This window comes from Pelobates fuscus, chromosome 4, assembly GCF_036172605.1.
Source record: "Pelobates fuscus isolate aPelFus1 chromosome 4, aPelFus1.pri, whole genome shotgun sequence".
Lineage (NCBI taxonomy): Eukaryota > Metazoa > Chordata > Amphibia > Anura > Pelobatidae > Pelobates > Pelobates fuscus.
In genome coordinates, this window is record NC_086320.1 from 32,493,323 (window position 1) to 32,508,849 (window position 15,527).

A 15,527-nucleotide genomic window follows, 5' to 3' on the forward strand; every position below is an offset into this window, starting at 1 on the left:
AGGGCTATTTAAACTAAGTTTGACATTTGTTCAGTGCCCTGTCTTGGTTTCCATTCTGGTAATCTGAGACTGTGTTTATTCTATTGATTCTATTGTATTTTTGTCTATCGAGTTGTACCTTGACTATACTGACTTCTATTTTCCTTGACCTTTGGCTTGTAAGTTACAAAGTGAAAACAATATGATTGGATATTATTGTAAAATGGGTTGTTCTTGTAATTGCTGCAGGCAATAATATTTTTACGGTTCTAGCTGAGACATGCGATCCTCGGCATCACGGCTCTCGAGTTTTTCATCAAGAGATTCACTATGGACTCGGTAAGTCACAGTTATTTTTATTCATTTGTTTTAGAAGTAAAAGAGGATAAGCATTGGTACAATTTTATTATATGATAATTGTCTCACATCCATTTAAGCCATATACACAAATCCTAGTTTGTTATTACCCACCTACACGTGTTTGTAGTTCTCGATATAAAATGTTTAGTATCATTCTATACTGTACTATTTCAAGCTTGATTAAAATTAGACCCATGCCTTTGATATTCATTATTGCTGCTGCTTAGTTAGAACAATCTGTAAATTCACAATACTCACAACGGTTTTCATATTTGCTTTAAGAAAAAAAAAACGACTCAAATTTTTGCCGTCATTACATATTTTTGTTAATAATTCTCATGAAATCTCAGTTTAATAATTTACGTATTTTGATGGAATTATAAAATGGCTAGGTCTTGGATCTTGAGTATTTATACAGTACAATGTTAGCACCGTCCTACAAAGAAAGAGTATGTTTACAAGTCATCAGGTTTAATCTGGTAAAGGCTTACTCTAGAACAATGGGTCCAATTTGATCATTTAATGAAATTAAAGATGCACGTAACACTAAAATTTGAAACACAAAGGAATTTTTTTAGTACTATTTAGGAACAGGATAAGATATTATATTTTTGCTGTGAGATGATTAACATGCATGTTTTTGTAATTATTTATAAAGCAAATCCATTAGAGAGGATATATTTTCTTAACCTGTTAAAGATCAAGTCCAGTCTAAAGTAAGATTCTCTACATGGTGAATTGTAACAAATTATAAACTAATTATCCAAAATGTAGGAAAAAACTGCTGATTTTGAAAAAGTTTTCCAACTCTGCTTTGGCAACATCTTGAATATTTTAGTGTGAATCTTGACATTTTGATTTCACATGACAGTATTAAATAATAGACTATTTTATTTAGCTATTAAAGATTCTCTGACTTGGAATGTTGGTCTGTCATTAAAAATGTCAAGGCTCCCCTGTTTACTGCAACCTTGTTTTTTTGACATTGCAATACGAACAGTGGCATGGAAAACGGTGCACATGTTTGTATTATGAAAACATCTTAAACTATTAAACATATTACAGGTTAGGTCTGAGCGATATGCAATAAGGTTCGTTGGACATATTTAGCATCCTGTGTTTGAACTCAAGACATTTTCGTAGCATTTTACATTTGGGTCGTTGTATATATTTAAACATGTGTGTGTAATCTCTGTTAAACCTGTTGTTTTTGTTAAGTGGGGCTTCCACCCAGTTTGGGGCAGCGCAGGGTGTGCAGTGAGCAAAACGTTATAGGAAACATACATGTAAACATGTATACAGGCCCCGTCATGGAGCACCAGTGTAGAAAAGACGGACATTTAAACAAGGTAAATTAAGATAAAAATAAAGTAATGCAGAGTGCTGCCAGGCAATACAATGGTGCCCGTTTTAGAGGTTGGGTCGGCACTATTGAGGAGTATGTATGGGTGTCTGGCAGATAACCTGTGAGATTTATTAGGTGGGTAGTATACAGGTGAGGTTAGTTACTCTGAGTGGCTTTGGTGAAGAGGGTGATTGTTTCCCGTTGTGTGTGATGTGGTTAGTGGTGAGGTGACCCTCGCTGCTTGCAGTGAATGCTCTGTACGTGTATGGTGCTTTACTAGATGCCGGGCTAAATTATGGCGGCTGGAGCCAGTGTCGCTAGGTGAGGGCGGTGTTTGTGCGGCTCCGCAGCCCTGATGTCACGGGATGTCATGGTTGCAGGGGGGGATGTGTGTGGCTATATGTTGTCCAGCAGCCTTGGTGTATCACCTATTGTGTGAGTGCCTCCACAGTGAAGGTACAAAGAAATACCGTTACCAGAACATATTTACAACCTTGTAACGCCATTCAGGCAATGTTAAGAGCGGGTGGTTTGGCCCTGCTGGCCCATGAGGGGCCCTCAAGTGTGGGCCGTTTTCTGTGCATCTTGGGTGGACCCTCTTGGGACAAATGGCCCGGAGGTGGTCGGGTTCCACTCGTGAGGCTTAGAGGTTTTGCGGGGTTGTTGTATAGAGTCTTGTGGAAGCTCCAAGATTGTTAGGTACGTTCTTGCCTCCTGCAGGTCAGCTATTAGATATGTGGTTTCTCCGTGAAGCACCTGATACTATGTGTGCAGAGTAAGGAGGTGAAGAGTCGAAGTGTTGCGCGCCAGGCCATTGTTCCTCCGGATACGTCCGCATAAAATTAGAGGGACATGTCCTCGAAGGTGTACAGTGCGTTACCTCTGATGGTGGTCATGATTGCCTCTTTGTCCTGTCGCTTTTGGAATTTTACTATTATTAGGTCTCTGGGTGCTGATTTTGTGGCCGTCGTTGGTTTAGGTATTCTAAATACGCCATCCAGGCTCACTCCCTTGGCCTGCTTCGGAGGGATTATTTTGCTTATGGGGCGCCTTATGATGTGAGGTAGTTCAGTGTCCGGGAGCGACTCTGCTATGCCTCTGATCTTAATATTTTGGGCGCGACATGAGTCTTCCATTGCCGCCATTTTTTGTTCCACCATCAGGTGCTGTTGATGCAGTGAATTTATCTCCTGCTGAAGCATGGTCATTTGCCGTGTGTGGTTGCGGGAGTCTTGCTCCACGGTTCCCATGCGGTCTGTCAGGCCCTTAATGTCTTTTCTCATGTCTGCCACATGTTCCGGCGGAGTTCTTCTAGCAGCTCCCGCATCGACCTTCGTGACCTGTGCTGTGTCCGGCTGCAGTTTGGGCTGTACTGGTGCCAGTGCTGTGGGTAAGCCTGCATCTTCAGGGTCCGAGAGTTGTTCGTCGGAGTAGTCGAATTTACCCATGTAGTCGGCCATGTTGGGCTCAGGGGCGCCATGTGCTCGCCGCCATAGGTCCCCAATGCTTGTGCCCGGTATGGGCATGTCTGGTTTTTGCTTTTTATTTTTCCTGCCCATTACTGCCTTGTTTGCTAATGCAGGTCAGCTTTGTTTTTTTGTTTGGGGGGTGAAATTGGTCGTTTTTTTGGCTGTTTGTGCTGAGATATCACGGAGCTCCGCCCCACACTGCAACCTTGTTTTATGTTAAATTTATATAAAAAAATAAGACATTCATTGCTATTGGTGCACGTTTTTGTGAAACGGAAATCTATGCAATTCCAAGATGGCTTTATGGCCATTGAAACACTAAGTACTGAGACCTGAGTTCCTGAAACGAGTAGATCGAAAACTATCGGAAATATAGATGGTTTGCCACTTTGTCATAGATACTGGTGAGATTGAGAACAGTGAGTCCTAGTGTCATGCCTCCTGTACCCTCTGGGTGCTCAACACGTGTTATTGTGGTGCAGACTGCTCCAATTGGCATTCAATACACACGGTTGCTTGTGTAATTCTTTGACGCCATACCAATCCACATCAGTCCACATCAATCCAGAAATGCAGGTCACGCATGTATTGACATCATTATTGACACAGACCTATAGGAATCAGCCTGGGGCTATTTAAGGTCACTCTGACCACTCCTTCTTGTCTTGCTGTGGTCTCTGTTGCCCATGTTTTGTTGTAGCATAGGATACTGGTAGTCTTGAGGTTTTCATGTTGGTTTGTCTATGCTTGACAGCTAAATATAAATCGACCTAAAGCTCTGCTCCCAGGTCGTCAAAGGAAATTAATCACCATTTTATTTCTCATTAGAGGAGAGATGACTAAACATCTATGAGAAGGTTGCTTCTTCCACCACAGTGTCATAGATAGACAGACACATTAATTTCAGAATAGGCTAATAGCTTTGTACTTGATTCAACAACTCTAGAATGATCACAAAGATATGACAATAGATTCTCTGCTGGGTAGAGGTTGAAAATACCAGTAGATGAAAGAGAACCTGTGCCTTCTACTAATGAAGACCTCAGTATCAGCTTGGGATGTCTAGGGTACTGTGACCAAAATCGTGTAAGTTGCTACAATTCTATCTACAATTCAGGATAGTTTTGCATTAATGGGCTATAAACAAAATCATGTCACCTTCACCACCATTATGGTGAATCCTAATATGATCATCATGGAATGGATCAATATGGTCCATATGATCATCATGGAATGGATTAATATGGTCCATTCCACTGTCCTTTCTTGCCTTGACTACTGTAATCTGCTTCTCAGTGGTCTTACGTGCTCCCAACTTGCGCCGTTACAGTCCATAATGAATGCGGCGGCGAGGCTCATCTTCCTGTTTGCCCACACCTCCCAAACCTCACCCTTCTGTCAGTCCCTACATTGGCTTCCTGTAAGATCTAAAATTCTGGTTCTTGCTTTCAAATCTCTACTTAATGCTGCTCCAACCTATCGATCCTCCCTAATACACAAGTATGTCCAGTCTAGGCCCTTACACTCTGCAGAAGACTTATGTCTAACTTCTGTCCGTACTCCCGCCTCTGATGCTCGCCTTCAAGAGTTCTTGAGGGCTCCACTGTTCCTGTGGAACTCACTTCCCTCCTCCGTTAGATGCTCACCCAGTCTCCACTCCTTCAAAAAATCATTAAAATCCCACTTCTTCAAGTAAACAGTTAATAGCTCCTGAATGATTCCTCTCTTGCAACTGTCACTAGTCTAATGCCATCCTTACCTTTTGTGTCATTTTACCCCACTCCCTCTAGCATGTAAGCTCATTGAACAGCGCCCTCAACCCCTCTGTTCCTGTGTGTCCAACTTGTCTGGTTACAACTACATGTTTGTTTGTCCACCCTCTGTAAAGCGCTGCGGAATTTGTTGGCGCTATATAAATAATAACATAATAATAATAACAACATAATAATAATCATATCACGGAGAAGATGATAAGTGAACCACTAATAATTTTTATGGGGAATTGATGTCTGGCAACTGAACTGAATTGGGAACAGCGATATTGTAAGCAGTGGACTGCTTTGGGTGGGATTTTACAAGATACCCCCAAAAAGTACTGATCATCATATCTATGAAAATATTAGCTAAAATTTTAAGCATGAGGGTGGAAGCAGTGTAGGACATGAGCACAGCCTTGTAAGGACAGAATTTACCAATGACTAATCTTGTGGAATCCATAAAGAATTCCTAGTACACACTGGGATATCCTACTGTGAATCTGGCCATACTTCCATACACCTTAAAAACATGTGTGGAATGCTTAGATTCACATAGGAGATGAGCATTGGGAGGTCTCAGGAATGTCCATTGGGGAATTCATTGCAATGTCCTGTATAACGTCCCTTTTTATCCTAGTAAAGGCAACCTCTGAAGCTCTGCTCTGACTGAGATGGACTCATACTTTATCAAACAACATCCACAGCTTTACTCAATTTAAGTAAGTCACAGAAGCCATTTATGAAAAAATAAAAAGAACTGATGCGGCGATCAATACTCCCATTTATAGTCAATGCTGTCGGTACACATAAAACGCAAACTACAATATTTAGACATTTAGATGGTTGCATGCTGTGCATATACAGGGCATTTTAAAACTACTTCGCCAAAGAGGTCTCAGGAGAGACAGCTCCCATCCTGTGTGTTATGTTCACAATCTAGTGCGCGTTTAGCTTGGAACACAAAAGTGATTGAACAGATGACTGCAAGGCAACAGTAGTACTGTGGGGACTAAGATCTGCCAGAAAGAGCAAGGCCTTCCCTAATTAATCATTCCTTTTATTTATTCACTCAGCAATAATTTATAAGCGCATATTACAGAGTTTCTGTTTGGGTAAAAGACAAGTTGTAACACTGCCCTAGCAGCCATATCAATATGGGAGACCATGAAGAGATTTAAAGGGACACTACATCACAGACTTTTTTTAAACTACCTTTTGAAATTATTTTCGTAATTAAAAACAATATATTTTCGGGTGTGGACGTGAGTCCCAGGAGCTCCTGCCCGGCGGGTGAAAAATAGGAGAAATAGCGGAGGCTACGGAGCCCAAAGACTCCAAAGGGTGCAATATCCATATTGGGACTGCACTCCAGAAGCGGGAGATATAACTCCGACACCCGTCGGGACCCGAAGCACTGAAAGCCGGGTGCGGCCTACTGGAACCGGTACAGGGGAGAGACGGCCGCTCCCCCCGACCACGGAGCTCCGGAGCAACCCGGCAAACAACATACCCTCTCCCCCCCCCCCAGGACCGGTGGGGGCTATCCTGGTCCCCACTAGCCACACAAAGCAAGCCCGACGACGAACTTACCAGCCACGCTGCACGGCCAAAACACAGCCAAGATGGCGGCCCAGCACAGGCCCAAATCGAACCTCACGAGCACCCAACAACCACCGCAGCCTAGGGAGGCTTTTGACCAGCTCTGCATGAGCTTCTGGGCGATACTCCACAAGAGAGGACTAACTCATTGTCAAGCGGTGAGAGAAGTGGGTTTATGGATCCGTCCAGAGACCCGGCGTCGCCACTATGACCCCCTACATCAGGCCTCCAGATCGCCTAGCCGTCTACACAAACGCCAGCGAAAGACAAAGCGTGAACGAAGCACCCGCCAGGAGCCGGAGGGCCACCCACCTCGACAGCAACCACTCGACCCGCGCCAAAAGCTCCCAGCCCCGGCGGGAAACACAGCTACAAGGCGGCAATGGAGGGACAAGCGCCCAGCACTCTCAGGTAGAGAAGCGCAGCCAAATCACCTTCCCGAGAACGCAATCAAGGCCACAAGCTACTCACAAGCTCTAAAAACCGGCGTCCAACCAGGCTTCCAGCTTCCCTTCCACGGCACAGATGCACACAAGAGAGCAGCAACCATGCTCGACGACGCCAAGGCCTCATGGGACTTATCGGTATGTGATCTGCCAGAGCCGACCACAGGTGTAGGTTGACACCCACTGACTCTCGCTGCCGCACGGCGGCCTGGCCTGCCGACATGCTACCACATATACGCAGCCCTTGCGGACTATGTCCCTCGAACTCTTTATTTTTATTTTTTATTTTTTCCATGCCTTGACCTTCTTGTGACAAGCGAATGTTAGAAATTTTGATTTCGTTTTTACAGCGTTTAATGTAATGCTAATCACACACCTTACTGTTAAACCTATAACGTTCCACTTACGTATACAGCTATTTGCTCGTAAGGAATAACCGTGTAACAGCAACTTATCTGTGATTAGCCAGCAACGTAGACTACATACATGACTAACTGTACATAGCTTCTGGCCCAACCGATAGATAATCGGCGATTACTAGCGGAAGGTTTAACATATGCTGGAGACTATTCTACCCTATCAAGCCTGTGTAGTTACTAGTGTCTTACACACAAACGCAATGGTTTAGCATGTATATAACGCGCAGATACCCAAGTATAGTCCCACTTAACAATACTAGGGTACAAACACCTGACAAACCTAGGAGAGACGCCTATGTGCCTCCACTAAATATGACTAATGCACAGCGTAACCACACTAGCCTGCTTTCTTACATAGCATTGAATACATGCATTACATAAATCGATACCTGACTACCACACGCACTAACCAACTCTGCGTACAAAGCAACTTACCTTAAAGTCAACGTTCTCTCGTTAACAAGTTTATGTTTTATTATGACAATACCTTAGAAACGTGAATCCATACTGTTAATAACCTAACCAAAAAATGTGCTTGATCTAACATGTACCTCTGTGTATAACTGTTTAAATGCGCTGGAGGATTGCCTTTGGGGTACCTCACATGCGAATGTTATAAGCTGACGCACAACAAAAATAAAGAATTCAAAAAAAAACAAAAAAAACAATATATTTTCTTTATCATTTTTTTTTTACACATATTGATAAGTATTTTTGGGAAGTGGCAATAATACACTATGCAGCCACTGCTACATTACCTCAGGGAAATGTGAGTCGGAATTATCACTTACTTCCCAACAGTCCCTATTTCGCTGGGACAATCCCTAATTTGGACCAAAATCACTCTTTCTCTCTTTCATATCCTAATGTCCCTCTGTTCTAGGAGCTCCATTTTGTAGGTCTGTCTGAGTTTATAACAGAGCTCCACAGTAATAATACTCCCAGTAATGTGTCTGAGTGTATAACAGAGCTCCACAGCAATAATACTCCCAGTAATGTGTCTGAGTGTATAACAGAGCTCCACAGCAATAATACTCCCAGTAATGTGTCTGAGTGTATATCAAAGCTCCACAGCAATAATACTCCCAGTAATGTGTCTGAGTGTATAACAGAGCTCCACCGCAATAATACTCCCAGTAATGTGTCTGAGTGTATAACAGAGCTCCACAGCAATAACACTCCCAGTAATGTGTCTGAGTGTATAACAGAACTCCACAGCTATAATACTCCCAGTAATGTGTCTGAGTGTATAACAGAGCTCCACAGCAATAATACTCCCAGTAATGTGTCTGAGTGTATAACAGAGCTCCACCGCAATAATACTCCCAGTAATGTGTCTGAGTGTATAACAGAGCTCCACCGCAATAATACTCCCAGTAATGTGTCTGAGTGTATATCAAAGCTCCACAGCAATAATACTCCCAGTAATGTGACTGAGTGTATAACAGAGCTCCACAGCAATAATACTCCCAGTAATGTGTCTGAGTGTATAACGGAGCTCCACAGCAATAACACTCCCAGTAATGTGTCTGAGTGTATAACAGAACTCCACAGCTATAATACTCCCAGTAATGTGTCTGAGTGTATAACAGAGCTCCACAGCAATAATACTCCCAGTAATGTGACTGAGTGTATAACAGAGCTCCACAGCAATAATACTCCCAGTAATGTGTCTGAGTGTATAACAGAGCTCCACCGCAATAATACTCCCAGTAATGTGACTGAGTGTATAACAGAGCTCCACAGCAATAATACTCCCAGTAATGTGTCTGAGTGTATAACAGAGCTCCACAGCAATAATACTCCCAGTAATGTGTCTGAGTGTGTAACAGAGCTCCACAGCAATAATACTCCCAGTAATGTGTCTGAGTGTATAACAGAGCTCCACAGCAATAATACTCCCAGTAATGTGTCTGAGTGTATAACAGAGCTCCACAGCAATAATACTCCCAGTAATGTGACTGAGTGTATAACAGAGCTCCACAGCAATAATACTCCCAGTAATGTGTCTGAGTGTATAACAGAGCTCCACTGCAATAATACTCCCAGTAATGTGTCTGAGTGTATAACAGAGCTCCACAGCAATAATACTCCCAGTAATGTGTCTGAGTGTATAACAGAGCTCCACAGCAATAATACTCCCAGTAAAGTGACTGAGTGTATAACAGAGCTCCACAGCAATAATACGCCCGGTAATGTGTCTGAGTGTATAACAGAGCTCCACAGTAATAATACTCCCAGTAATGTGTCTGAGTGTATAACAGAGCTCCGCAGCAATAATACTCCCAGTAATGTGTCTGAGTGTATAACAGAGCACCACAGCAATAATACTCCCAGTAATGTGTCTTTAAACTATAATAAATGTGATTAGAAATCAGTCTGTGTAAATAAGACATGTTACATCTTAGTTGCTTAAATTTATTAGTAAGTCACCTAAAGTTTTTTTAAGGCAAGCCCCGCCCTGCCACACCCCCACTCACACCCCTAATATTAAACTGTCCCTCTTTGTCCCTGAAATGTTATTTATAAATTCTTTATTTTGTCGTGCATAAATGGTACATAAGTACCTATTCTGCCACAACAGCAGAGATAGGTCATAAACAGGCATACATTTGTGTGACAAAGAGTTATTAGCGATTATACAGCACTTTTTTTTTTGTGTATCTACTGCGTTTGATAGGGCATGCCAGAGGTTAAATGAGATCTTCCTAAGGTGTGCAGGACATGTCAATGCTCATGAGTTATATCAAGCTTGAAATTGAGGTTGGATTTAGGGTTCTGATGCTATGTGTGCAGAGAAGATGCTTTGGTTGTCGGTAGGTGTCATTAATATCTCAGAACCGTGTGTTTAGCAAACAGTAATATATAGTCCCTATGACTGGGATTAAATCCGATGTGGGGTGCTGCCGAGCTGTGCTTAGGTCTCTGGTTGATCATGTGTGTGTTTGCCACCCCTTCGGTTGCGTTTCCATCTCAGTGTGGTATTCAGTGATAGGTATGTACTGTTTGATACCCCTAACCAAGGTGGTTAGCGGGGGGGGGGAGGGGGGTTGTCATCTCGTCTATTGGGTGTGTGCGTGGTAGGTGTCTGTGGTGGAGTCGGGGGCCTTTGAGGGGGGTCCCTGTGTGTCTGGTAGGTGTAGGTAGGAAACCCTATTGTTTGTGCCAGGATTTGAGCTGCGCTATGCTGTGCAACTTGGGAACTAATAAACTGGGGTATAAACAATCTTATCATAAGTATAGGTATAAGTTCCTGTCGCTCGTTCCCTAATTTGAGCAGCGCTACGCTGAGTAACAGATAAACAGGTAAATAAACATTCTTATCGTTAGTGTCCGAAGAGCCCGGTTATTCATAGTCTCTGTGCAGTGTCCTTGGGGTTGTTTATTTCAGCTGCATTCATGTGGACTGGTGGTGTGCCGGGGCAGTGCGTGGGATAAAGGGGGCGCTGTTATCTGGATCCCAGGTTCCCTCTAGGGTTTGTGCGTCCGCCGCTTTCAGTCCCAGAGTTTCAAGGAAGGTTGGAGCTTCTGCAAGAGAGGTAAGTGTATGGGTAGTCCCGTTGTGCGTGGCCATCAGCGATCCTGGTGCTGCCCACCTGTAGCTCATGTTGGCTGCTCGCAGTTGTTGGGTCACTGGGTGGAGTGATCAGCGCCATTGAAGGGTGGCCCTCTTTAAATCTTGGTAGAAGGTTAGGTTGGAGTTCTCAAATGATAGTGGGGTCTTGTCCCGCAGTGCCGCCATTATCTGTCCCTTGTCTTGTGAGGACATACAGCGTAGGATGACGTCATGTGCTGTTTGTGAGGGAGCTCTTAGGGGGCCTGCGACCCGGTATATTCCATCGGTTATTAGTTTCCTTGCCATCGCTGGTAATATTGTTGCCATTAGCCTTCTTATGTAATGTGGCAGCTCTTCTGATGTGACACTTGTTGGAATGCCTCGGATTTTAATATTATTTCGTCTATGGCTGTTCTCTAGGGCATTCAGGTGTAGGGTCAGGTTGTGTTGGGACTTTTGAAACTGTTGCACCGAGGTCTGTATGTTTGTTAGATTTGTTGTGACTTCTGTCATGTCAGCCTCTGTGGCACGCACTCGGTCGTTAGTGGTTTGTAAGTCAGCTCTGAGTCCTGCAAGCTCCTTCACCAGCATTTTGTGGAATTCATGCAGGAGTATCTGTAAGTCATGTTTGGTCACTGGTGGTGATCCCTCTGGGGGAGCTGGTGGTATGGTGCCGAAGCCGGTGCTCCCTGGATGATCAGCGTGGTCCATTTGTGTGGTCGCTGTCTGGCTTTCTTCTGGGGCTGGCTTGGGCCTAGCGGGCCGTTGTAGCATAGCCCCTGTGTCTCTCCCTTCTGTCTGGGTGCTGGCTTTCTGGGAACGACTTCCCATGGCAGGCATGTGATCCACCAGACTGGGATGGGGTTCGGTAGACAAGGTGGGTGCAAGGCCTTGGTAAACTCCTCCGAGGAGCGCCTTCAGGTCGGGCAGTGGCTGCGTGGAGTATGCCCCGGCCCTTCGTTGCCGTTTAGGCTGCGTCTTTTTTAAAAAGAAGGGCATCTATCGATGCAGCTCGGTGTCCCAAATCGGGGTATGGGTCTAGGGTGATGGGATCTGTGGTGATTCTTCGGATTTAGGCGAGATAGGGAAGATTGTCCCTGAAATGTTGAACTGAAATGTTGCAAGGTATGTTATCACTAGGACATTACCAATTGAAAATGTATTTTTAGTTAGAGGATGATGTGAGCATATTGAAATCCTAATTTAACTCGTCTATCAAATGAACTCCTGAGGGACAGTACCAATTTTGGAATTTTCTTCTAGAACCCTTTCTAAATTAAATTGTTATGGTGCCAGGCAAACTCTTACCTCAAGGGGTTAAACCGGTCTTGAATGGTTTAGCCCCAACTTCCACCAGGTGGCAACTGACTTCTGAAGTTTCAATTTCAGTAATCGTAGAGTGCCACAAAACTGGCTTGAAAAAGCTACGTTTCTTTTCAAGCCAGTTCTATGAATGGGGAGTCACTGATTATTTGAGAGCGTCAGCTGACTGCGCTTTCTGGAACTGAAAACTCAGAAGCCATTTGCCATCTTGGGGAAGTTGACATCGGCGCTGGAGGCTGACTTTGGGGTTAAACTGTTTGAGAACGGTTTGACCCCTGAAGGTAACAGTGCGTCTGGGGTCCTCCTTGCACCATCACAACTACATTTAGAAGAAGCTGTAATGGTGCCTGAAGACTCCTAAGCTGTCCTTATAATGACTTAATTTAGTAATAGCTCAGAATTATTCAGCGTGCATAGTTGCATAACAGAACTCCATAGCTATAAACTATATATACAAATGAGTCTGTATAAGCAAAATTATTTGGTCTAATTTTACGTTACATTTTCAGTAACTGTTTATCAAAAAGTCATGAACTTAGTAAAAAAAATTACGCAATAGCCACACTCCCTAAATTCAACCCCCCTTCCTCCTTCCCCAGCCCTGTGCATTGGTTTGCCCTGGAAGAGCATTGAACGAACATGTTCACTTTGAGGAGAGGCGTGCGAGTCATTGGTGATGAAACAATACACTAGGCTAGGGGTACGCAACCTACGGCACTCCAGATGTTGTGGACTACATCCCCATAATGCTCTTACACCCATAATGCTGGCAAAGCATCATGGGAGGTGTAGTCCAAAACATCTGGAGTGCCGAAGGTTGCCTATGCCTGCTAGGCATTAAAAAATACCCAGGCCAAATATTTTTTACAGGCGGGCCCTGCCAAAAATGATAGATTTCTACTCTAATATTGTCATGAGGTCAACTGTGCTGGAAGAAAGGTAAAAACGGCATACATCACATTGTAATCATATTTCTTAGAGAATGGATTTCAGAAATGTTTGCTGAGTTCCTGTACACTAGAGCGATTGATTACAAGTCGTGATTTAAGGCAAGTCCTCAGATTACTCCTTCACTGCAGGATAGGCCATGCTTGCAGGAAACTGGATAATTTATCTGTACCAGCACAATACAGCACCGCATGCAAGTATTAAATGGGATCATTTCAGGACAGCAATCGATACAAGCATTTCAATGAATTTAGGGCGATTCCCAATAAGTATTAGCTTAATAGCTTGTATTTGTTTTGAAAGGTATGGCTGCATTTCAAAAAACGATTACGTTATAATTGGATTTTAAGTGAAAGAAAAGAAGATACAATCAGAAAAATAATAATCACAGTCATATGTAGCACAAAACTACAATGCAGCAGATCATGGAGATCCTATGGTCTCCCCCCCCTCGCTCTGCTCCCCTTGGGCTCTCTGCCAGCTCTCCTGCTTGCCATGCCATGCGGCACACTGTGTGATGGGGAGAGGCGGGCCCAGGAAGTGACATCACTTCCTGTAACTGCTCTCACAGCTGTTACACACACAGTGACACAGATTTCAACTTCGCCCCTCGTTACACACACAATGACACAGATTTCAACTTCACCCCTCGTTACACACACAGTGACACAGATTTCAACTTCGCCACGTGTTACACACACAGTGACACAGATTTCAACTTCGCCCCTCGTTACACACACACTGACACAGATTTCAACTTCGCCCCGCGTTACACACACAGTGACACAGATTTCAACTTCGCCCCTCGTTACACACACAATGACACAGATTTCAACATCACCACGCGTTACACACACAATGACACAGATTTCAACTTCACCCCTCGTTACACACACAATGACACAGATTTCAACTTCGCCACGCGTTACACACACAATGACACAGATTTCAACTTCATCACGCGTTACACACACACTGACACAGATTTCAACTTCGCCCCGCGTTACACACACAGTGACAATGATTTCAACTTCGCCCCTCGTTACACACACACTGACACAGATTTCAACTTCGCCCCGCGTTACACACACAGTGACACAGATTTCAACTTCGCCCCTCGTTACACACACAATGACACAGATTTCAACTTCGCCACGCGTTACACACACAATGACACAGATTTCAACTTCGCCCTGCGTTACACACACAATGACACAGATTTCAACTTCGCCCTGCGTTACACACACAGTGACACAGATTTCAACTTCATCACGCGTTACACACACAGTGACACAGATTTCAACTTCGCCCTGCGTTACACACACAATGACACAGATTTCAACTTCGCCCTGCGTTACACACACAGTGACACAGATTTCAACTTCACCACGCGTTACACACACAGTGACACAGATTTCAACTTCACCACGCGTTACACACACAATGAAACAGATTTCAACTTCGCCCTGCGTTACACACACAGTGACACAGGTTTCAACTTCACCACGCGTTACACACACAGTGACACAGATTTCAACTTCGCCCCTCGTTACACACACAATGACACAGATTTCAACTTCGCCCCTCGTTACACACACAATGACACAGATTTCAACTTTGCCCCGCGTTACACACACAATGACACAGATTTCAACTTCGCCCTGCGTTACACACACAGTGACACAGATTTCAACTTCGCCCCTCGTTACACACACAGTGACACAGATTTCAACTTCACCACGCGTTACACACACAATGACACAGATTTCAACTTCGCCACGTGTTACACACACAGTGACACAGATTTCAACTTCGCCCCTCGTTACACACACAGTGACACAGATTTCAACTTCACCACGCGTTACACACACAATGACACAGATTTAAACTTCGCCCTTCGTTACACACACAATGACACAGATTTAAACTTCGCCCTTCGTTACACACACAATGACACAGATTTCAACTTCACCATGCGTTACACACACAATGACACAGATTTCAACTTCGCCCCTCGTTACACACACAGTGACACAGATTTCAACTTCGCCCCTCGTTACACACACAGTGACTCAGATTTCAACTTTGCCCGTCGTTACACACACAATGACACAGATTTCAACTTCGCCCTGCGTTACACACACAGGGACACAGATTTCAACTTCGCCCTGCGTTACACACACAGGGACACAGATTTCAACTTCGCCCTGCGTTACACACACAATGACACAGATTTCAACTTCGCCCTGCGTTACACACACACAATGACACAGATTTCAACTTCACCACGCGTTACACACACAATGACACAGATTTCAACTTCGCC

At 44.0% G+C, this 15,527-nt stretch overlaps 1 protein-coding gene across 1 annotated transcript in view; it reads left to right on the forward strand.

Annotated features, from left to right (window-relative positions):
- The window catches only part of ASAP1 (ArfGAP with SH3 domain, ankyrin repeat and PH domain 1), a 294,522-nt gene that overhangs the window by 35,456 nt on the left and 243,539 nt on the right, over positions 1-15,527 (forward strand). Inside the window, exon 2 of the mRNA XM_063451064.1 lies at positions 229-318. Within this exon, the coding sequence (XP_063307134.1) occupies positions 260-318 (59 nt within the window). The 5' untranslated portion in view covers positions 229-259. The remainder of the gene's footprint in view (positions 1-228; positions 319-15,527) is intronic.